General features: G+C 38.3%; 1 protein-coding gene across 1 annotated transcript in view; it reads right to left on the bottom strand.

The window, feature by feature from the left end:
* The window catches only part of cacna1c (calcium channel, voltage-dependent, L type, alpha 1C subunit), a 175,725-nt gene that overhangs the window by 45,226 nt on the left and 107,236 nt on the right, over positions 1 to 23,263 (bottom strand). Inside the window, exons 4-10 of the mRNA XM_041977041.1 lie at positions 16,830 to 16,969; positions 11,402 to 11,541; positions 9,510 to 9,662; positions 8,658 to 8,857; positions 5,165 to 5,268; positions 2,336 to 2,423; positions 1,938 to 2,022 (exon numbers count right to left, since the gene is read on the bottom strand). Coding sequence (XP_041832975.1) covers positions 1,938 to 2,022; positions 2,336 to 2,423; positions 5,165 to 5,268; positions 8,658 to 8,857; positions 9,510 to 9,662; positions 11,402 to 11,541; positions 16,830 to 16,969 — 910 coding nt within the window. The remainder of the gene's footprint in view (positions 1 to 1,937; positions 2,023 to 2,335; positions 2,424 to 5,164; positions 5,269 to 8,657; positions 8,858 to 9,509; positions 9,663 to 11,401; positions 11,542 to 16,829; positions 16,970 to 23,263) is intronic.

Genomic DNA, 23,263 nt, shown 5'->3' with positions numbered 1-23,263 from the left:
TGTTCCACAACTTTACCAGCTGAGGTTGTGTTTGACACAGGAGGCAAAGATCAAAATACTCAACCAATCAGAAGACTTTAATGCTGCAAGCATCACCTGAAGAGCCAAAGTAATCTCAAAAGTACTCAGGCAGAGGAATTTTCATGGGTGAATTTTTGTCCTCCAGAACTCTGTTTAGGCCCTAGTTCTCACATTAGAAATGAAACCCTAGACCCTGGAATAAGGTTCATGCAGGCAAAATGTAGCTTTAGATAAGCAGTAAAAGAGGAAATTAATTCAAATGACAGCTCACTGCTGTGTGGTGAACTGTATATGCTGCAAAGGAACACAGACACAAACATTGTCTTTGTATGGACAAGTTCATTTCATGCTTAAATGTTGTGCTTCTGTGGCACTCTAAAGATGGAGTGATAGATACATGATTACTGGTTTGACATATTAGTTTGGTGAAATACTAAACACACACACTTTCAGCCACTATCTTGTCTTGGTTTATCCTTCAATCTTCTCCTCTATTGTCGGGGTCTCCCATCACTTCTTCAGACAAGAGTGCTGTGCATGCACCAGCCTATGTAAAATGTCCTGGGCAGCAGGGACAAACTGCTCTCATTCATCTTCCCACAGGAGGATCCATCCAACGAGGAGAGGGAGGCAGAGCAACTGAAAGAGTGAGACTTGATTTCTTTCCACCTTCGCAAACAGAGGAATGATTGATCTGTCCCTTAGAGAACTCTGGATCATCTGTATGCATCATTTTGTCACATCATCTACTCTTAATGGCCTAAGTAATGCCATTTAATAAACTTAATCTCTCAACTGACAGATCCTCACAGTTTTAATACCTTTATATATATTATAAATATGGGCGACTTCTTGGATTTACAAAAAGCAGATGTACATGTTTTAATTTTGGACTAGTAACAGGTGAGGACACTTGTTACAGATTAGCCACACGGGTGCTTTCTTTTCATGAACACTGGGTCGCTGCCCTTTTGACCATGTTAATTCCCTGAGATAAGTCTATCATTTGTTTTTCTTCTTTTTTTTCCTTGGTGGTCATCTGTGTTTCTCAGAAAGAAACAAGACTGGCAAGATGAGCCGGTTGTGTGCAAAAAGTATGCACAATGTATGCTGCCTCTGCATATTAAGTTTTCGTTATTCATTTAAAATGCAAGCAAGATGAGCTCCAAATCCTTATACAACAACTTATAGTATTATATACTGAAGGTATTTTATACTGTCCTTCTCTCATGTTGTATTTAGTGTTTTGGTATCACACTTCTACATTAACCACAGCTAAGACATGTGGAGAAAGGTGTCGTATGTGGCTGCCTCGTGCTAGGGGAGTTGTGGAGAGACAAGGTGTTAATTTGTGCATGTACATGTCTGTCAAAACACAAGTGAACAGATTCCTAAGGGTATATACCTACAGTGTGTATGTCTGCATAGGTGCAGGATTGTGTGTGGGAAACTGTGTACCCAGAGGCTATTAGATGTAGTCTGACACATTCCACTAATATCTAAACAGGTTTAAAACCTCAAGAGGATTCTTAACTAAAACTAGCAGATAGTACTGATATCTTCTAAGTCTGTCAGTCATCCTGCTGGTAAGTCAGCTGCTCATTTACTGACTGTGCCCTGTGAGGAAGACTGCGGTAAGACCAAACACCAGATGTGGCACAAACTTGTGCAAATCCATTTCCATGCACAGCTGTTCTCACAACGTTCTGTTGCACTTAGAATAATTTTGCCTCAGGTGCAGCCATTCCAACTAGCCTTCCACAAAAATACACAATTTCCTAATCAAATATCCCAACCAACGAATCATAAATCACACTCATACACATATGCACCACACTTTGGTAAGACTACATTATAGAAGGCCTTCCTCAATTGTTAAAAACACATACACACACATAACATACGGTAGCACTCACGGTTTCTGGGTTTGTCATCGTCTAAACCCTCCTCTTCATTCTCTGGGTCAATGTCTTCAGCCTGAGTGATCCAGTCTAAATAGCCCTACATTGAACACACAGAAAAAGGGGAACACTGATGGGTGAAACACGAATGAACACTGTTAGATTTCTTATCAACAAAAAATCCAAAACTGCAGTTATCAGTGTTTACAGGCATCTGCTTGGTGTTTGATTAATGAAATATTTGCCCATTTATTTTGTCTAAGAGGGTTCTTTGAATTCATCCTGACATTCAACACTGATAGATGATATGAGAACATACAATAGTAGCTTTAACAGTAACACTGACTTATTTAATGTAATGCTCACCTTGAACACCCATACTCATGCACAAAACAAATAACACAGCAGCCTACCTTGAGGTCTTCCTCCAGTTGCTGTTTTTCTCTGAGTTTCTGGAAGTCACCACGGGCCTTGGCCTTCTCTCTCTCCTTTGAGAACTCTCTAGAAGGAGGGAATAGGGAAGAAGGATGGGGATGCAAAAAGACAAGAAACAGGGGAAAGAATCTGAAAATCTATACTGATGGTTGTGCCAAAATTCACATTATTGTAATAACAATGAACATTCAACTGTGAGGAATAAAGGAAAACCTGCAAAGGAAAAAAAAGGTAAAGGCAGAAAAGTTTTGCCAAGAAGGAAAGATATTGGTGTGCAGATGCAGATGGAAAAATGGTGCTTTTAGTTTCCCTAAATGTCAGCTCTGAAGCATAACCTTGAAAAGAAGAAAGGACTTTGCTTTAATATTTAAACAACAGAACTTGCAGGTCACTTCCTCTCTGCTGTGCTTCAGTTCTGCCTCCAAAGCTCTTTCACGCAGACCAGGCTGTCATACATGCACATACTTCACAGTAACTGTAGCTGTAGCATTGATCAACACCAGTTAAAGACCCCAGCTCTGACTTGTTTTCACGCTGGCATGGCGGCTTCTTGCAAATCAAATTAGAATAGGAGAAACCAGATTAACTTGACTTTTTCACACATTGTCTCATGCATTTCAGTTTCAGATGATATGACGATAACTCACTTTTTTCCCTCATGCTTTAAACTGTTTATAATGAGTTGGTTAGATTTTACCTACTCAAATTATGTGGTACGATTATACATAGCTCAAGTCAACTTGATATTCATGCTGATGTTTGATGTTTTCTTATGCAAACCATTAAAAAAGTGGGTGCCACGGTGTACCACACTGACTGTGGTAATAGCAAATTATTGCTCTATTTATAAAACACATTTTCATTTTGACTATATAACGTTTTTGTCCTTATTAGTTGTATTTTAACACAACCTACAACAAGAGCTTGTATGTGTAGGGATGTACAAACTGGACAACATACACCACTGAGCTCCAGACCTTTTGTCTGCTAGATCCATGCTCCATACATAATATTATTTAAAGGTTGTATTTTTTCTCTTTTTAAATAATATACAATTCTTCATTAAGAACAGAACTAAAACAGCCTAAAACATGGATTTCAGCAGGACGTGCGGTACATGTGTGCAATATGTTTTGTGCTAGATTTTGGGGGATGATGTGGACAAAGAGGAAATTCATGAAATTATTTAAGACAATTGAAAGTGGGTGTGGAAAACAGTGAACTTCTTTCTAAGTGTCATAGCAAAAAAAAAAAAAAAAAAAAGAATTAATGAATATTTGATTACCAGCTGCGTTTGGATGACAGAAACTGGAGGTTTGGGAACATTTGCTTGAACTCCACATTTTAATATCCACTGAAATAATAACTGCAGCAAAAGCCTCACAGCCCTGTAAGTGTTAGCTAAAAATATCTTGGAAAAAAAATCTGTCTTCTGAATTGCAATCTTGAGACTTTTTGAAGTTATACAAATCTACAAAAGTTTCCCATATAGGTTTTAGGGTTATTTATAAATTCTAACTCAGATGTTATGCAATTCTTTCCAAAAGCGAAATGTGAAATTTAGAGGAATGATGAGAGCACAGATGGAGCTACAGGCTGCACACTGAAACACCCAAAACAGATCGATGAGCATTAGGACAACCTGCTATTGTCTCGCTTGTCAGAACATTAGAAGAAGACCCAGTCCTATTGATCTGTATTTGTGTATTTCAGTGTACCAACACAATGCATGTTAATGGGACTGCAGCTATGAGCTCCAAACTCTGAGTCTTCACGCTAATTTTCTCATTTTCACTGCCTCACCTTTATGTCTTAAATCACATTTTATCTCTCCGCAAGCCAACCCCTCTCTCTATTCTTTCTATTTACATATTACATCCAATTCTGAAACAGAGTCACACCCATGTTCCTGTTTAGCCATTAGTTATTATGCCAATCTGAGACCCACAAACGCACACACCATGGAGGAACCGGTTGGTAAAAGGTCAGGCTGTGTAGTATGCTGACAGCATCATTAGTCAGAAGTCAGACAAAGAGCCAGACAGCCAAACCTCCCCAAGCTGTTTGGACCAGATAGACCTCTATTACTTCTTACCACAATGACATTGCCACATCACCAGGTGTACCAAGTCAGATCCAGGTCAGTCAGTCAAGGGGTGAGACTCACCCTGACCTTAAAGTGTGCACTGGCAACATCAGCTGTACTTTTAAACACAACTGTATATTAAAAAAATTGTATATAAGTGCAAAAGTATTTTTATTTCTATTTACAGGTATTTATATTAACTGCATTTTAGGTCTATTAATCCATTATAAAGTCCCACTGATTTGATTTGTCTCCTGCTTTTCTTATAATTATTTATAATTCCATTAGCTTAAATGGGATGATAGTGTTTTGTGCTACCACTGCAGTGCCGAGAACACAGCTTTTCATGATCATAGTACTATTTTTCAGACGCCGCAGCGTAGCCTTGTAGTTACAGAGGGACAATACCCCAAAGGTCTCAATGGTCTTGGAGCCAGATGCTCTAATAATTTCACTACAGTCAGCTAAAATGTATGTGCAGTGTACATTGCTCACTTGGAAGAGCGCCAAGATCTGTGACAACACAAATGTCTGCAAATGTTACTATATGGAAACACTTTTTCATACAGTACATGCTTTGTACTCATTCAGCATAAATACAAGCACATGCAGGAAAAAGAAAGGAGAAAGATTTCCTTTGAGCAAGGAGACTAGGAGCATAACTCTCCAAGAACAGTGACAAGAGAAGTTAGTTTCGAATCATCTTTGACCCTTCCCTTACCCGCTCAATACCCCTAGAACCAAGTTTAGCACAAAGAAGGATCCGATGATGATTAAGGTGACAAAATACACCCAGGGCCACTTGTAACCTACTGCATCATTCACCTAGGAGATGGAGGGGTAGAATAGAGGGACAGCAGAGGGGAGAAATGATAAAAGAGCGAGTAGAGATGGGTTGGATTGTGAGGACAGAAATGAGAGTGAAGATGGAGCAAACAGTGAATGGAGGGAGAAATGGGAGGGAGGAAGGGAGCAAGGGAAGGAGTTAGATCTTTGAATATTCCAAATTTATATGGTGGCTTCATCATATGTGCAGGAGTAGTTTTCAAAATTGGAAGTGAAAAATAACACAAAAGATGTTTATTTCATCTCACAAGTTGCCCTGAAACAGCAATGATCATGTGAAGCTATGAAACTATTTTCATTAATATTTAAGCACCTGTTTTAATGTAAAAAGAGAATTATAAGTTTAAGCGTTTGCACTCAGATGAGCCTATTTCAGGCTTAATCACTGTGGGGAAAACAAAAAATTTTGTTAGACACATGAACAGACTGTGCAGCAAGACTCCCCAGGACTGGATATAATTATAGTCTTCATGAGAAAATGTTATCTCTTCATGCCTTCATATTTCCAAATAACTCAATTTATGGAACAAAAACACAAATGTCTTAGTGTATATGTAATTAAATTAGTAAAGTTTTATAGATAATCTGATTTAAAAGTTTTTATCTTAAATTAAATCTTGATGTGGCTTTTTATTATTATCCTTATTAGACTATTTTTTACTCTATTTTTCTGTGGGAGATCTGGAAACTCTTAAAGACTGAATGTTTTTGTGGATAAAAATAAAGAAATGCAATTCTATTCTTAGTGCAGTCTTTCATCCCATAATTTCCATCTTTAATGCCACGTTTCCTCCAGACTCCACTCTGGCCACAGATGAAACTCGTTTTTACTTGTTGTGTTTTCCCTATTGTGCAAGATTTTTTAGTGTTCCACCTTAACGGCTGACCTGAGGGGTGAATTATTTATACCCCCCGTGTGTCCCTACAGACCAGGAGGTGGTTGCACTAAAACCGCACAAAGCTTGGTAAAAAAAAAACAAAAAAACAGCACCCAGCTGGCCTGGTGGAGCAGCACTTATGGAGACAAAACACACTGATAAACACAGGCTGCAAGCCTTTCCACTGGCATACACACTTTGTAGGCACATATGCAAATGTCAAGAGATGAATTTCGATTTCATGAGAAAAAAAAAAGGGAAAACATACTTAAACACACACAGTAATCATCTTTAAACTCCACTGGGTGTTTATGTACAAAGCAGTTACTTCAGTATGAAGCAGTAAAAGTTTATTGTGTTTTTAATCAAACTTGCTGGAAAGAGGAGATTCAAGCAAGCCTTCGGGACATAGGTGTGTTTGTGTCCACCTGTCCATCACTGACAGGTTATGACAGGATGTGGACCCATGTGGCTTCCTGACATGAACATAAAAGATAGAATTCTAGACATGTGTGTTTTGGTGCATGTGTGTGTTTCTCTGAGGCTTGTGACAAAGGACTGATTGAGTGAAACAGAAAGGAGAGAGAGTGAAAGATTTTGTTCAGTTCACTGATTGTCAGTTCTTTCCTTTGAGGACGATGGACATCTACCTCTACTTTTACTGCTGATCTGACAAGCTGACAGTTTTCATTGGACGGCATTCAATTTACCTCAGTGTTCCATGGAGCTGCATCTTGATAAAATACTGTTTTTGTACATAATTTTTAATTTTCATTTGGCACTGATTTTTATTGCATTTTCATCATACTTTAAAGCCCTCTAATAATAATAGTAATGTCTTGCATGTTGTGATTCTTGACACATGGTCCGTCATCACACTTAAAACAGTAAGTACAGCCACGTCACAAACAACACACATACGCACACACATGACAACAGCCTAAGCTCTTACCCGCTCAACACTCCCAGAACGAGATTGAGAACGAAAAAAGAGCCGAAGATGACAAGAGAGACAAAATAGACCCATGGCAGCTCATAGCCCATAGCATCCTGCATCTGAGAGAGAGAAGAGGCAGAGGACAGAAGGAAAAGGAGAAAAGGAGGGGATTAACAGGCAGATAAAAGGTCAGTTGGTGGAGAGAGGAAGGATGAGTGAGGTGGTATCATGAAGTTGATGAGAGCAATGGAAAATTTGGAGAAAAATATTTGAGAAAAGGGAGGATGAAAAGTGTTAGAGAGGGCAAAAAGAACATGGCAGGTAGAAAACAAGAACAAAGCAGTGCATGTTAAAAAGAACAACAGATGAGCCTGACGTAGCGAGAGTGGCAGGAGTGAATGATAAACTGTGCGAATAAGTCTTTTTATCTGACTTTGGAGGACTGATCCTTGATGATCCACCATCAAGGAAACTAAAGACTAACTTTGCTACTGGAGCTTAATGTACAATCTCAGCTCTTGATTCTGCATGTTTAAATAGCTGCCCACCTTCAAAAATCTCTTATGGACATTTCCTTGTAAAGAAATATGTTTCAGATGCATTCAGATTTCCAGGACTGATCAAACAGTGACAGACCATGAGGCTGATGTATGAGGAAGTCAGACAGATTGATTATGCAATGTCTTTTTTGAAATGCCGTCATTTGTAAGATTAAATGTCAATTTTTAAAACAAAATTTCAGCTCTGCCAATTAGATGCCTGTCATTCGACATGGAAACCAGTTAACTTTTTATTTGATATTGTGTGACAAAAACAAAATAGGACGTCCCAGACTTATGAGATACAGCAGGTATAATTTATCATAAAAGAAGAAAAGCAGCAGAAGGGGTGTAGAGCTGTGTAGAGCTATTAAGCTATCTGCTCCATGTGTACACGTGTGCACAGACACAGCTTACACACATTTACATTCACAAGCTATTAAGAATAAACACGTGCTGTGAATTGCATTTACTTTTTCTGTTTCTGTGTGACTGTAATTTGCATTATATTCCTTGCTGTGAGACTTTCACTGTCCATTTATTCCTAAATGTCACTGAAAACTAGCTTAACTATCTTTTAAAATCAAAGAAAAAAGCATTTAATAGCACCACACAAGTGCTTTAAAGTTAATAGTCCATCCAACAGCGTTCCATGACTACAGTAATGGGTCACAGTCATGCTGAAGTCCTGCTGAGTTATGACTTACTTTCATGCATCTCCTGACAAAGTTACATGCAGCAACATAAAGCCAACTAATATAAAAATTTTCTAGGGTAATATTTAAAAAAACAGGTTTGTGTTTACACTGCAGGAATGAGGATGGGACAACATTAGTCAAAGAAAAATGCTTATAATTTTGTATGCATGTGTGTACACATGGGTGCTTGACACTGGAATAAATAATTTTACACGTTTCGTCTGTGCTGATGTTATAGACACGGTACAATAACTACAATGTACACACACACACACACACATACAGACACAATACACAGTTGTGGTGTCCGACTCACCCAGTACAGCACATCCGTCCAGCCTTCCATGGTTATGCACTGAAACACGGTTAACATGGCAAAGGCAAAGTTGTCAAAGTTGGTGATGCCGTCGTTCGGGCCCTCCCATCCCATCTTGCACAGTGTTCCATTCTGTGAACAGTGTCGACCATAAGCACCATCTGGTGCGCATGGTGCTGGTTTTTCCTCTGCATTGGTTTCTAAAAAGAAAGGGATATAAGCATCTCAGTGTTCTCCCACACAATAACACGAGTTATATTCGTCTTTGCTCGCTTCAACTTTCTTTGTAATTCTGACAGTCTGTTAAGTATTTATTTTGTTATAAATAAACTAAACTCTAATTTAATGTACACCAGCTAGTGTTGCTATAGAATCTTGTCCAGACTATAAAGCTACCTCTGGACAAGGTTAAACAGACAACTGAACTAACACCAAACAGAGCAACTATTAAACAATCTATGTGAAAGTGTTAAACTAATTATACAAAATAAGCTCTCTAGGGTGATTTATAGAAGACTGTTGTACCACCACTTTGGCTGTGCAGAGCTAATGCATCTCATGGGACCAATAACACCACAATAATAACACTCAGGTCCATTTGTACCTGATGCCCTTGATGGAAATTGTTTTAGTCATTCAGTCATTTATGGCAGCTGTTGTTTTATTAATTGCTCAAATCATTTTTATCTATAAAAACAATAAATTATGGTTATGGTAAATTACTGAAGCTTTTTTTTTTTTTTTAAACTAAGTGCAACATACCAGTGCATGTGTGTGTTCAATCATGTGTGCTGATGGAAAACATCAATGTCTTTGTCTCTCTTGCTTTTTTTTCTATGTGCATGTACGTACGTGTATGGTTGTTAACGCAGGTCTTGTGCATCTTGCCCATGAAGAGCTCCAGGCCGATGATGGCATAGATGATGATGACAAAGAGGACCAACAGGGCAATGTGGAGCAGAGGAACCATGGCTTTGATTATGGAGTTCAACACTACCTGTAAACCTGTAGCACACACACAGTTTTTAAGAATATGTCTGATATTATGTACATGCAGTCATGAGAAAGAAAAAGTGCACTTTCTTTTCATACAGAGGTTTTACACATCCACACATACAATCTCAGATGAATGACAGCACATCATGTATTGCACTGTCATTATCTAATTAACAAGAACTACACTAAAATAAAGAAGCAATGTGAGTGCCATGATTCAGTAGCTTGTAGAAGCTTTTTTTTCTCCTTTCTTAAAGTCCTTCCACAGCATTTCAATCAGGTTGAGGTATTGACTTTAATGGGACCATTTTCACACCTTGATTTTTTTCTTTTTCAGACATTCTGTTGTAGATTTGCTGCTATGTTTGGAATCAATGTCATATCACATGAACCAATTTTAGTCAAGCTTTAGCTGTCAGACAGCTGGAATATTTTGCCATAAAAGGGGGGCTCGTGGCTAGCTCAATAATTGCAAGGTGCTCTGATCCTTTGGCTGCAATACAAGCCCAAATCATCAGTCCTCCATCACCGTGCATAATAGTTGGTATGAGGTGTTCATGCTGATTTGGTTCTTTATTTTTTATTTATTTATTTTTTTTACCAAACATGGTCCTGTGCATTATGTCAAAACAACTCTGGTCTCCTCTGTCCAAAAGACATGGTTCCAGAAGTCCAGAAGTCCAGAAGTTCTCCAGCAACTCTTCCAAACAAGTCATGTCTTTGTACTTAATGAATGGGCCAATTTTTATTTATTTTTTATTAAGACACACTTGTAATCCATATTTAAGAATTAGATCACTTTGTCAGGTAACTTCATTCATAATTCATGTTTACAATTCATCTTACCAGAGATTCATAATTCTCTTGTATAATGCTTTTTTTGCAACTATAACAAATAGCTTCCTGTTTATAATATTAAATTACACCAGGACAATGTAAAAGCAGTGCTATTTGTGCTGTATTTGATCAAAATACATTTATTTCCTTGTATTAAAAGAAGAAGAAACACATTTTATTTTGAAGCAGTTTGATCTGAATTTGCATTTTAATGGAGACTGTGCTGTCATCCACACTCAGTACGATTAAGTAAACTTCTAACTGGACTGACTCTGAGACTTTTTGATTTATTTACATACCACAGGACTTGTTTAACTGCAGTGAAAAATTGAAATGGTTATGCCTTTTTGCACATCTTGAACAAACTGTTTGGTTAAAGTTTAGTTACAGGTGATTGTTTTTATAAATAGTACATTTTGCAGCATGCGAGCATCAGTGGCTCTTGAAGCAGTCTGTAAATATGTTATTGATGAGTTGTCATAACATAAACTGAATACACAGGCCAGGATCTTGTCTGCACACTGTGTACTACCTCAAATCTTTTTACACTGAACCATAGACATCTGGCTGTACCACACACACAGATACAGGTGCGGACTTGCACCTTTCCCAGCCTCAATATCTGCTCTTTTTGTGTCATCTGGTTGTTTGGATTATTGATTTCTGGGGTCACAGACTGACGGACTGGCAGACAACTCATCTACTGCTCATACTGTAAAAAATTTTTTAAAACAGGACAAGATGACTGTGTGTGTTTAGGTGTGTGTGTGTGTGTATACTGAACATGGTGTGCAGAACATCAAAAACCAATATCTGCCCCAATATGTCCTTCATTTCCTCTCCAACCACACCCAATAACCATTCACACCTGATCCCCAGAGCATCCCTCTGTTTTGTTTTACAGTACTTACTCGGTACTCCAGAGACCAGTCTTAGGGGTCTGAGTACTCTGAATGCCCTCAGAGCTTTGACATCGAAGCCCGCTGCCTTCCCTCCAATAGGAGTGGCCCCATCCCCCTTCGTGGCCTGCTCCAAAATTGCACTGAATAACCTGTCAGACAGAATAGGTTTACTTCAGTAACCATCATTTTCACAATGACATCTAGACAGAATCTGAGAGAAAACAATAAAAGAGATACAGACATAAAATGTGATGAACATCCAATGTTGTTGTGATTTTGCCCTTGTTTTCCACACCTGCTCCAGATGTTTAGAGCTTGTGAACATTATGGAAGGAACCCTGAAAGTCTGGCAGCATCTAATCTTACAAATGCTAAAGAAGAAGACAAATCAGGACTATTTTTGTGGCTAAAAATAGACTCACATTTCAAAAAGAAAAACCTCACATTTAGCTCTGAAGCTCAGCTCATGGAAACATTCAATCAATGAGCAGGGGGTTGATTTTGCTTTTAAGGAATAACAAGCCAATAGGTTTGGGAGCGACCTTTCTAGAGTGTTTTGAGGTTTGTGGTAGGACTAAAAGGGGAATGCCCTTTGTGTCAGCATGAAAATGCCCATGGACATACAGGGAGGTCTACAATACTTTCTCACGTAGGCATTTCAAGAATTGATGAATTAAAAACACTCACTGTGAGTCAAGTCAAATGTAAGTCGGTTTGGATAAAAGAGTCTGCTAAATGAGAATAGAATAGTTGTAGAATAGAAAGTATTGTCAAAGTCAGTGATGGATGTCAGTATGAGTGTCAATTCAATCAGCAAGGTATCAAAGTTTTGTCACACCAACTTCTAAACATTTTTTCACCAACAAATGTTTATTGTCATGGTGGCTACTCTGCTGGGCTTCCAGTCCAATTATTGGGCTCATTGGCTCCACCTACAGTTCCCTAATTGCTCCCTTGTCTCACCTGTGCTCTGCTCTACTTATACCCTCTCCAGTCTTTGCTTCCCTGCCAGATGGTCAACTGCTCTTGCCTTGTTGATATCCAGCCTTGCTTCGTGTTCCTGATTTCCTGTCTTCGACCCTGTTACGCCACGGATTTCTCTTGCCTGACCCTCATCGGATTATCTTGCCCAAAGTCTACCTGGATATCGAACCCTGTTTTGGACCAACCACGGATTCTGACCTACCCCGGATAAGTAGTCTTTTTCCTGCCACTCTGTGTATGACCTCTGCCTGCTATATTGACCACGCTGTTTGGATTTGGATTTATGCCCTTATATTTGGAGTTTTTGCAGATTCCTGAACATCACAATCTTCTTGGATCCTCCCTTCTCATCCTGTCAGACTGCTCCAGTTTCCCTGCACTACCACCTATACAATAAATCACTTTTGCCTTATCCTACTCCTGTTGTGGTCGATTATCGGGTCCTCTGGGAAAACCATTACAGTTTATGACTGTTTATGAGATTTTATATAAACTTACCATAAAAAGTAAGGAATTTTGTTGGGGGAAATTGGAGTAAACTATCCACATATTTTATTGTATTGCTCATCCCACAGAAGCAGAATACTTACAACTTTTACCTGATTTAAAAAGTGACTAATCAGGCTTTCTAACGATGTATAATACTAATTGGCATTATTAAAGGGGAGAATTAATCGACTAAACACAAACTTCCTTCCTGTTTGTGTAAAGTTTATTCTCATAAATGTATACTGTACCTTCTGGTTAAACAGAAATATAAGTCATTATATCATCAAGCTAAACCAAACTGCTGTTCTTGTATAACATTGTCAGTGTCAAAAAGCAGATTAATATTTAAGAATGAAATTTTAGTAAAACTGTCACTGAAAAAAGTATGTTTTGAAGCCACAGCCTCAACTCTAAAGTCTCAGACAGATGTAATGGTTGCATTTGCACTTTAGAGAACATTAGGCCTGTTTTAACAAAATGAGCCAAAGTAATTTAAACTATAACGCCCATAAATCTGGAAATGATGTAATCAAGAACCACTTCATGTGAGAAAGATATTCATGAGTAAATAATGGTCGTCAAAGTGAGCCAAAATGCATAAAAACGTAGATATAATTTTCAATCAAGAGATGTTGCCCTTTATATGAAGTTGCTTTTTGTCAGCTATTATCCTCTTTGTTATTATTTACAGGCATCTCTTTGGAGCAAGTGGCTGACAAGCTAGAATTATTGCACATCCAGCTGAGCTTATCACTCTGCCCTTCTTCTTTCTGGCTCGAGATTCTTTAGAAATCACCAGCTAGCGTGGCTCAAAGGCCAGTCAGTGGCGCGTTAGTCATGGAGAATTATCAATTAGCACAGATGAAATGGCCACTTGAAAAGGCCTCTCAAAACATATCGCCCTCTCTCCTTCTCACTCTCTCAGCCTCTCTATTTCCCACTACCTCCCTCTCGATTTGATTAACTCTCCATGTCTGGTTGGAAACACGCCTTTCAAATAGAGTATGACAGCCACGTCAAGGATCTACAATTCTGCACCACCAGCATTTTATCTGAGTGATAATTACAGCCTTTGTGTAGCACCACATGATGGCCTGTGTACATCCAAAACTAAAGATAGCACCAGCTGCTTACATTCATAAAGAGAAGAGAGGCTGTGAGGTAGTAATGATGCAAAATGCTAATACAATATCACTTGTTTATATTTTAATTTTTTTAAGCAAACATTTCAGAAATGTATGTTTATTACCGATAAAACTATTGATTATTTAAAATGATTTATTTTACGCTTGTCTTAAAATAAGATATTCTTCATATACAAAAGTTTTTGTTTTGACATTATTCAGTCTTTACTCTATTTTTGTCATGAGCACAGACAGTTGCGCAATCAATATCTACACTGAATAGAGCAGAACTTGGACAGAGAATGAAAATTAGGTGGCATTAACACAATTTTAAGAAATGAGGAAACGCTGCATGTGAGAGTAAAGAAATATAGAGAGACTGCAGAGAGAGTCTACATTGCACCTATCCATATTACACTCACACATGCACATATGTACTGAACTATCATTAAAACCTCTTAGGTATGTGTCAAGAAGAGTCTGGCCTTTAGCATCAGTGTGCATGTGTACATGTGTGTGTGAGGGTGTGTGTGTCTCTTAGGCTGCTCAGCACCAGGTACAAGCTCCCTCACCCATATGGTGAATATTCCACAGGGAGCGAACTCTTGTCACTTCTCATCTATACACACACGTACACGCTGATGGTTACACATGCACATACACAAAGATGAGCACTCAGTCATGCACGCATGGATATGTAGTGCTGTCACGGCTGAAAATCTCCTCTCTGACTGAGAGATTTGTGCATGCAGTGTGTATCAGTTATTAGTTCAATAATAACTGTATTTAAATGACAAACTGTTTGAATTGCAATTTTATTACATATACTGTGTTATTTCTAATTTCTTACCACCTTTTCTTGTATTCATGCAGACAATGACTATTAGCATACTTTTAAACAAATTTAATTTTTCTAGTGAGGCACTGTAAATTAAATGTAATGGTTTATATTTTATGGAAGGAAGGAAGGAAATATAAAAGTAAGAGAGGGCATTGGTTCAATCACCCAAAACAGCAAGCAGCCATCCCCCTGAACAAGAAAAACAAGGCGAAGTAATCCTGCTGAATCCTGAGCCATAGCTTTTATCTGACCTCCTGAACTCCCTCTAGCAGGGTTGCGAGGAAAAGAAAATCCACTCAAATGGATCAATAACATATTACTGCACATTAAATGATGCTGCATCAAAACAAAAGCCACAGTTTAAGTGATTGAGACAGAAACAGAGAGAGACAGAGAGGGTAGATAACAGGAGTTGTAAAGGTTGTGTTTATGCCAGGGGCACTGGCACCCGGTTGTTAGCCAATGGTGTGTGTTTGTGTGTGTTTTTATGGCGTAAATCCAAACGTGTACAGTTGAGATGGCTAATGTGAGTGAACACTTGACTGGCAGTGAACAGGACTCCCAGAGAGTGTTTGGGTGTGTTGGTGGTGCCTTCCTTTAGGCTGAAGACTGCTTTCTTGCTGTCTTTCTCTTACAAGCAGCACACGCGCACACAGACAGAAATGCTCAATTAAACCATTTATATAGCATTAATGTAACTGTCAGGGCTACTGGTTGCAGTTGCATTACCCCCCAACACTGTACTCAAAGCACAGCTGGCAGGCTGAGGATGCATGGAGGTACAAACACTCCCAAGCGAAGCGCATGCACACAAACACACGCACGTGTCTTAAAGCAAAGAGGATTTTAGGAGATGAATTGCAAATAAATAAAAACAGTGCAGGTTTTTGCTATAATCTCACAATCTAATCAGTTTAAGCTTCACCCGTCCTTTGCAGACCAAAGTTTAAATAGGCTTTAAATGGAATATGTAGCTTTTTTAAAGTGGGGTTGTATGAAGTGTTTCTTAATAGTCATTTTCTTACCTGCAGTGGCAGAGTGCTGTCAGTGTGGAGAATAGGGAGGAATTCTGACAGGGAACTAAGCTAGGTGCTATTGAAAAAAGAGCCACAAAAGGCCAAGTTTCTTCCATCTAAAATAACCCAAGCCTAAAAAATAACCAGCAAACGGTATAAATTATTTGTTTTACACAACCTCATTTTAAAATTAGACAGTTTATTTTTTCATTATTTTCTTAATGTCTCTATGCCACGTCACATGCAATCTGGCTACCCAAGGTATCCATCCGCTAATCAGTCAAACAAGGCCACTTTGACAAAGATATAGAAAAGTTCTTAACAGGATTTGTACTCATTCTTACTCTCGTATAGTTGATATTTAGAAATAAGTCCAACATCAGTTTTATTGACAGGCAGGATAATTGGACCAGTCACATTGCATGGTGGAGAAACGGTGGCAAAACATAAAAAAAGTCTGTTGCATATGTGAAGGGTGTAAAAATAAATAACCTACATATGTCGCTATGAAGCTCTAAGTTGTTTTAAATTGTAAAAAACAACAACAACAACAAAAACCCATATAATATTAGTTATTCTTATAACAGTTCGTAGAATAGCTACTCTAGAGATGATTTACAATGTGCACAAATGGGCTGGTTTGGGGAAATATGTTCAACTGTGAGTAAATTAACTTATAGTTACACACTTGAATAATGTAACAACTTTAATTTAATGAACTCATTTCTTCAATAAAACTAAAGTGAAAAATATTTGTTATTTGTAACAGTAGTTTAAAAAGATTATCTCAAGAATCAGACACAGTTGTCTTTGTATGTGCTTTGTTAACATCTGTCAGAGTGAGTGTCAAATTATGTCAGGTCACATTTTAAATCAGACTGTGAAAAGCAAGGGCTATCTTTGTTTAATTTATCAAGCTTTGTAAGATGAAACATAAAATCATATTTCATGATTTAACTCTTTGTATATTTCAGTTTACTCACCCTACAACTACAATAATGAAATCGAGGAGATTCCAGCCATTCCTCAGGTAGGCGTTGGGGTGGAAGAGCAGACCGTAGGCTATTACCTTCAAAAACGCCTCCACCGTGAAAATGATGAGGAACAGATACTCCACACGTTCCTGCAGAGACACAAAAGTGACAGGTTAATTTTTTCTTTAATACAGTATCACTGTAGAAAATGAGTATCAGAGGAAGATAATATGAAAGCAAATGACTGATTGAGATTATTGCTGCTGTTTAATTTTACAATTAAGGAAGGTTAAATAAACACACTAAAGTGCTGTTATAAACACACACATGAAATGATTTATTTTTCCTACATCATCCCATGTCAAAATATATGTGACTTGTGAGTACCAGCAGAGTGTCCACTTTTTCTTATACTCCTCTGAGTTTAACAGCTTGAACAAAGTTTTCTATTACTGTTTATGAAGCTTTTGGCTTTGTGTGTGTGTGTGTTTAATTATTTCTGTGTGAACATGCATTTGTCTAATTTGTAATCGTGTACACAATCAAAGTGTTTTGATTATTTAATCAGAGCTGCTCTGTCCCACAAGGCCAATGTCAGATGCACATGTGAACACACAGAGGCAAACACACACAAGCAGCGTTTCTACAGATTGTTGTCATAGTGACAACCTCCTGCCAAGGGTCCTGGGAAATGTCCTGAAATGACTTGGAAAGTGCAGGATCATATAACTTTGTGACTGTTTGGTAGTGCTGTAAAAATTAATTCATCATCCACTCAAGCTGCTGTCATATCTGCTCTTTAACTGTTAGTTTAGAACTAAAATGAGATAAAAGAAATACACAAAAATGTTTATGCTCTGCTTCTTTGCACACATTAGTTCTCCATATTCAGAAGCATGTTATGTCCTTTGAGGAACAAATAACCGGATTTAGCTGTGTCTGTCAATCTGTCCATCCATCTCAGCCTTGATCTCTCTTGCTCCCACTGTTTTCTCATAAACACACATGCGTAGGAGGCCAGGGGTTTGTGACAGAAGGCCGGCCAGGTCTATGCAGGCTGTGGCCTCATCCTCTGGGAAGAATCAATTGAACCTCAAACTGGATGGACATGGCCTTTGTATGTATTCAAGTTTGTTAAATTAGCCTAACAAGTTGATAGAACTGGTGCCGGTCAGAATGCATTTATCAATTTGCTGTGTGTAAGAATTTAAAAAGAATATAAACCTATTCAGGTTATGTTATATCCATCCTTGAGGCCAGGGGTGTCCAGCTCTGGTCCTTAAGGGCCATAATCCTGCAGGTTTTTTAATGTTTCCCTGCTCCAACACATAATAAAAATAATGAGTCATTGTGCAGAACTTCATCAGCTTGTTGGATCTAATTAATTTGAGTCAGGTGTGTTGAAGCAAGTAGAATATGAAAACCTGCAGTACTTCAGCCCTTGAGTACCGACTTTGGACACCCTTCTATAAGGCAAACAAGATAACATAAACAATGAAACCTGGTGATCATGCTTGACAAATGTAAGAAAAATGCAGCTTTTAAATGAAAGCTATCATTGAGTTTTAAAAAGAAAGGAAAAAATAGCATCAACATTAAATGAAAACATTTAAGAATGATTTGAAAATCAAAATGCTGAATATTAATCATGGAACTGACTTTCTTCAAATGTGTTTTAATTAAATGATCAGTGTTTAAGCTACAAGGACATGTTAGTGTTGGGAAAGCTTCTGTATACAGTTGCTCCATGAAGATTAGCTGTTAAGGCTGCTGTGTGTTTAAAGCAGTAGCAGCTAAACAAACAATCCCTCAGCACAGAGAAAGACTGAATCACACTACCGTGAAGCCAGTTACACTCACACACAGATGCATCTGGGACTGGAGTCACATCCACCCTCCTCTCTGCACTGTTTAGTGAAGGTTTGGTTTTCCAGGATGTTATAAAAACAGTGCATCACATCAGGAATGTTTCATGAATCAAAGTTGACATCAGATTATAAGAGCCAGATATTGATAGGCAGGTCAAACTTAGATGTTTTATTCTTAACAATCCAAATCTCATTTGAAGGAAGATTTTGAAGTCTTTTCCTACATTTACACATAGTAACATTCAGCTGAAACATGACATGAATTAAGATTTGGAGGTTTTTATACACTTTGAAAGACATTCAAATGGAAGTTTTTATTAAACCTCTGCTTTTGCTTTCTTCCCATCTAGCCTCTTCTCATTTCAGTGTAAGTCCATTCATCTTTTGGCACAAAAGAATTCAGCTTAAAGATATAGATCAAGATTTTATACATTAACACACCTTCATTTTCTGTAAGTATGTATATTTCAGATTCACAATCTGGAGAACTGATTTTATTGTTAATATTAATCATTGGTTCTGCAGACTTTCCACCACACAGTGTATATTAGCAGCATATGCAGAAGTAATTAATTCTGGCACATGCACACACACACACACACACACACACACACGCACACACACTTGTCCTCCCTCTTATAAAAGCTCTCCATCACTCTCTCACGCTCTCAAACACACACAGATACACACTCTGTATCTGTCAGTGACAGGCAGACAGTGCGGCGCTCAGTAGAATAAAACAAAGAAAAACATCTGGTAGGAACAGCTTAACCTGACACACACAAACACACACTTCCCTTCCTCCTTTCATTCCATTCATACAGACCCATAAAGGGCAAAATCCATAAGGGGCACAACTAATTTGGTTAGTAGCAGGAATGAAATGAGAGATAAAGATGAGAGACTGAGAGTGAAGAGGAAAGAGTGCGAGGAAGAGAGGCAGACTAAAGAGGCAGAGAGAGAGAGAGAGGAAAAAAAGGCAGACAGGATGACCGAAAGGTGGGCATGTGGGAGCAATAATTCAGTTAACTGTGATAGGTCAACCAAACCACCTATCCATCAACTAGGCCAATCAGATTATAGCATTGACATTCTACCATACAGCGGACAATGTTTCCATTTGCAATGACCTTCTGTGTTGTGTGTGCTCCAAGACAGGATTAGCCATTAAGCTGCTTTTGAAAGATCCCACAGACACATCATAGTCTGTGTGTACTGTGTGTAACTTTCATGTACCCTGAACAAACTAAACCAGCTACTCAACCATAAGAACACAAAGCACGAGGAGCACATCAAAGAACAGTTGTAAATGTGTGGGCCAGAACAATTAGAGCTGAATCACTGAGAAATTTAGTATTTCAGTATCACAGAAAATGATTCCAATTAATCTATAACTGTTTAATCATAACGAACCTATTGAGTGCAGTATTATCTGCAAACACCACAATTAATACTAAAGGATGAGACCATAATAAATGGTCTATATATAAGATGCAGTTTTATTTACTTCTATTTGTTTTCAACAATAAAGAAGAAGACAGTCACAGGGACATATTGTGACATATTGTGACATTTTGTTGCACTATGTTGGCACAATTCCTTGGGCATATTTGGCCATATTTGGATCATCAGAAACTCATTTGCATTTTGCTGCCACCTGTCCTCTACCCATTTTACCACTAAATGTTGTGACTTTTACTTGGTCAGGTTAGATGTTCCCTACGTTTTTAAGTATTTTTCTCCTTATAAAAATGTATAGATGCCCTAAGTGTCTATCTTGCACTAATTGCTCTGTTAATAATCCAAATGACAAATGATGTGATGCTTTGACAATTTCTGCATGCACAATTCACAGCAAATCAGCTGGATAAGACTTGTTTTTTATTATCTGTTTGATTCTTAATTTGCTTTTTTCATGGGAGTGCTCTATAAATGTTGTGTACTTGTACTCATAAATATATAAATATTGGCATACACTGATGAACCCCATCTCTTGACCAGTAGAAGCTGGGTTAGGCTTGAGTTTCACCTCGGACCATCAATTGGATTAAGCTGGTGTATAAAATGGAAATAGAAATAGAAATTTGTATTCATACATAGATTTCTTACATTAGAACTGGGGTAATGTTTATTGTAGTTCTAGTCTTTTCTATTTGTAAGTCAGATACTTTAACCCTGGAACCTTGGCCCTATCTTTGACAGTAAACTGACCGTCACCCAACACATTAAACTTGTCACTAAAACTGCTTCCATCATCTTAAAAACACCACCCGCCTCTGCCCCTCTCTCTCTTTCCCTGCAGCTGAAACCCTCATTCACACCTTCATGATATCTAGCATAGATTACGGCAATAGCCTGCTTTATGGAACTACCACCAACCTCCTCAATAGACTTCAGTACATTAAAGACTCTGGTGCCCGTCTCCCCATCCACACCCACTCCTGAAACCACATCACCCCTGTCCTCCAAAACCTTCACTGGCTCCCTATCCCATACCGCTTGAATTTCAAAATTCTCCTCCTCACCCATAAAGCACTCCATAACTATGCCCCCTCTTTCCTAAAGGACATGCTCCACCCCTACACCCCTTCCTGTACCCTCTGCTCTGATAATGCCAACCTCCTGATCATCCATCGGACCAAACACTGAACTTGGGGGGATAGGGCCTTTTCTGTTGTTGCCCCCACGCTTTGGAACTCTCTCACAAAACACATCTGAGACACCACAGACCCTGCCACTTTCATACTAAAAACTCACCTGTTTCAATCGGCTTTTAACACATTTTTTGTGTTCTATTTTAACTACTTTGTGTTATTTTTTCCCAATATATATATATATATATATATATATATATATATATATATATATATATATATATATATATATATTATTATTATTGTTGTTGTTGTTGTTGTTATTAAACAAACTCTGAACCTGAAAGCTACTCTTTTACCATCTTATTTATTCATCTTAACCCTGTTTATCTTTTTGTGTGCTGCAGCAGGTTGTAGTCTGACCCAGCTTCCTGTGAATGAAGGTGAGGGTAACCCTGGACACATCAAAAGTCCACTACAGGGTGACACAGGAAGGCCCACTTACAACTAATTTAAGATTACCACTTAAACTAACATGCATGTCTTTGCAAAGTGGGAGGCGCCCATATAAAATGAAAACAAGGGGGACAGGACATGTGAACGCTACAGTAAACCACATGGTTTGAACCAGAAGATTCTCTCTTTGCAAGCCATCATACCACACCACTTTGCAACCTCCACCAACTCATGTGAGGCTGGAATTTAATGCTGAAGGTAAAAAAAAAACGAAGAGAGAGGCAGATCTGTTGAATTCACAGATACCTCCCTTCTCACTGAGTAAAGTTATATGCCGGCACATTACACAGTCATCTTCTCTAGTCTTACTCCTTGTCCTCCAGTTCTTTTTTACTCTCCATCCCTGTTTGTCTCTCTCTCTCTCTGTCATCCCTCTCCTCTATCTTCACCTTCTTTCTTTCTTCCCCTCATCTGTCTTTCTTTCAATCTCTGTGGGTACCAACCAGAAGTTACCATAGAGACCAGGACGGGTTCTGATGTTACCATGGAAACTGAAGGGTACAGCAGCAGCAGTAGCAGACTTATTTTTACATACACACACACACAGAAACACACACATGCACACACACAGATGACACTGATCAGTACTATACCAAGAATATCCTCAGTACATAGTTCTAATTACTACTCTGCCTCCGGCATAAACCTCCTATTGTGTGTATGTGTGCAGATGTATATACAAATAACAGTGTGCTCATGCACATTGTGAAAATGTGTGCTTTTGTTCTTGTGCCTGCCACAATGATCCTAATCAAACACTAGTTTGGCACTTACCACTTGTTACAAGTTGACTGTTTTGTGTTTAGTCTAGTGTGAAAGAATGAGTCCTTAGGTCAATCAAATGTAGAGTGGGTTAAATAATACAAGAAGTTTTAAAAACTGTCACATTTACTGAGAGATTATTGGAGCCAATAGATTCAGAGGAAACCTTTATCATTGAAAATCCTAAGAACCTAAACAATGGCAATTGGACTTCTTTTTCCAAAATGCTTCTTAACCTATCAGAACAGTGGTGAAACATTTTCAATGCCATTATCCGAGATCTTAGGAATGCCATGACCTGGATTAATCTAGACAGGCAACTCTAGACCTTGAGGTCAACTCGTTAATGTGAATGAGGTGTGTTAAAACATTGTTGCCCATCCATCTTCTCTGCTGTTGTCCACTCCGTCTTCACACACCTTGAAATAACAACTCCCACATCAGAATGCTGTTTGTCTATTTCAGATTTAAAGCTACAGTGCTTCCATTGTAAAAAAAAAAAAAAAAAAAAAAAAAAATGCACCTTTAATGCACCTCAGCCCTCCGGAGTTGTGAGCTCAGCCTCCTCATTCACTCATCCAAAACTCCTCTAAACTTCTACAGAGGAGTGTTTGAGAGCATCCTAACTGGAAACATGCCAAACTGATATTTAATGCTCCTAGTCCAAGAAAGCTTAGTAACAGGTAAGTAAAACTGGTCAGAA

This window comes from Melanotaenia boesemani, chromosome 23 (genome assembly GCF_017639745.1).
Source record: "Melanotaenia boesemani isolate fMelBoe1 chromosome 23, fMelBoe1.pri, whole genome shotgun sequence".
NCBI lineage: Eukaryota > Metazoa > Chordata > Actinopteri > Atheriniformes > Melanotaeniidae > Melanotaenia > Melanotaenia boesemani.
The sequence above is the reverse complement of the archived record's forward strand: the minus strand, read 5'-3'. Positions and strand labels throughout refer to the sequence as shown.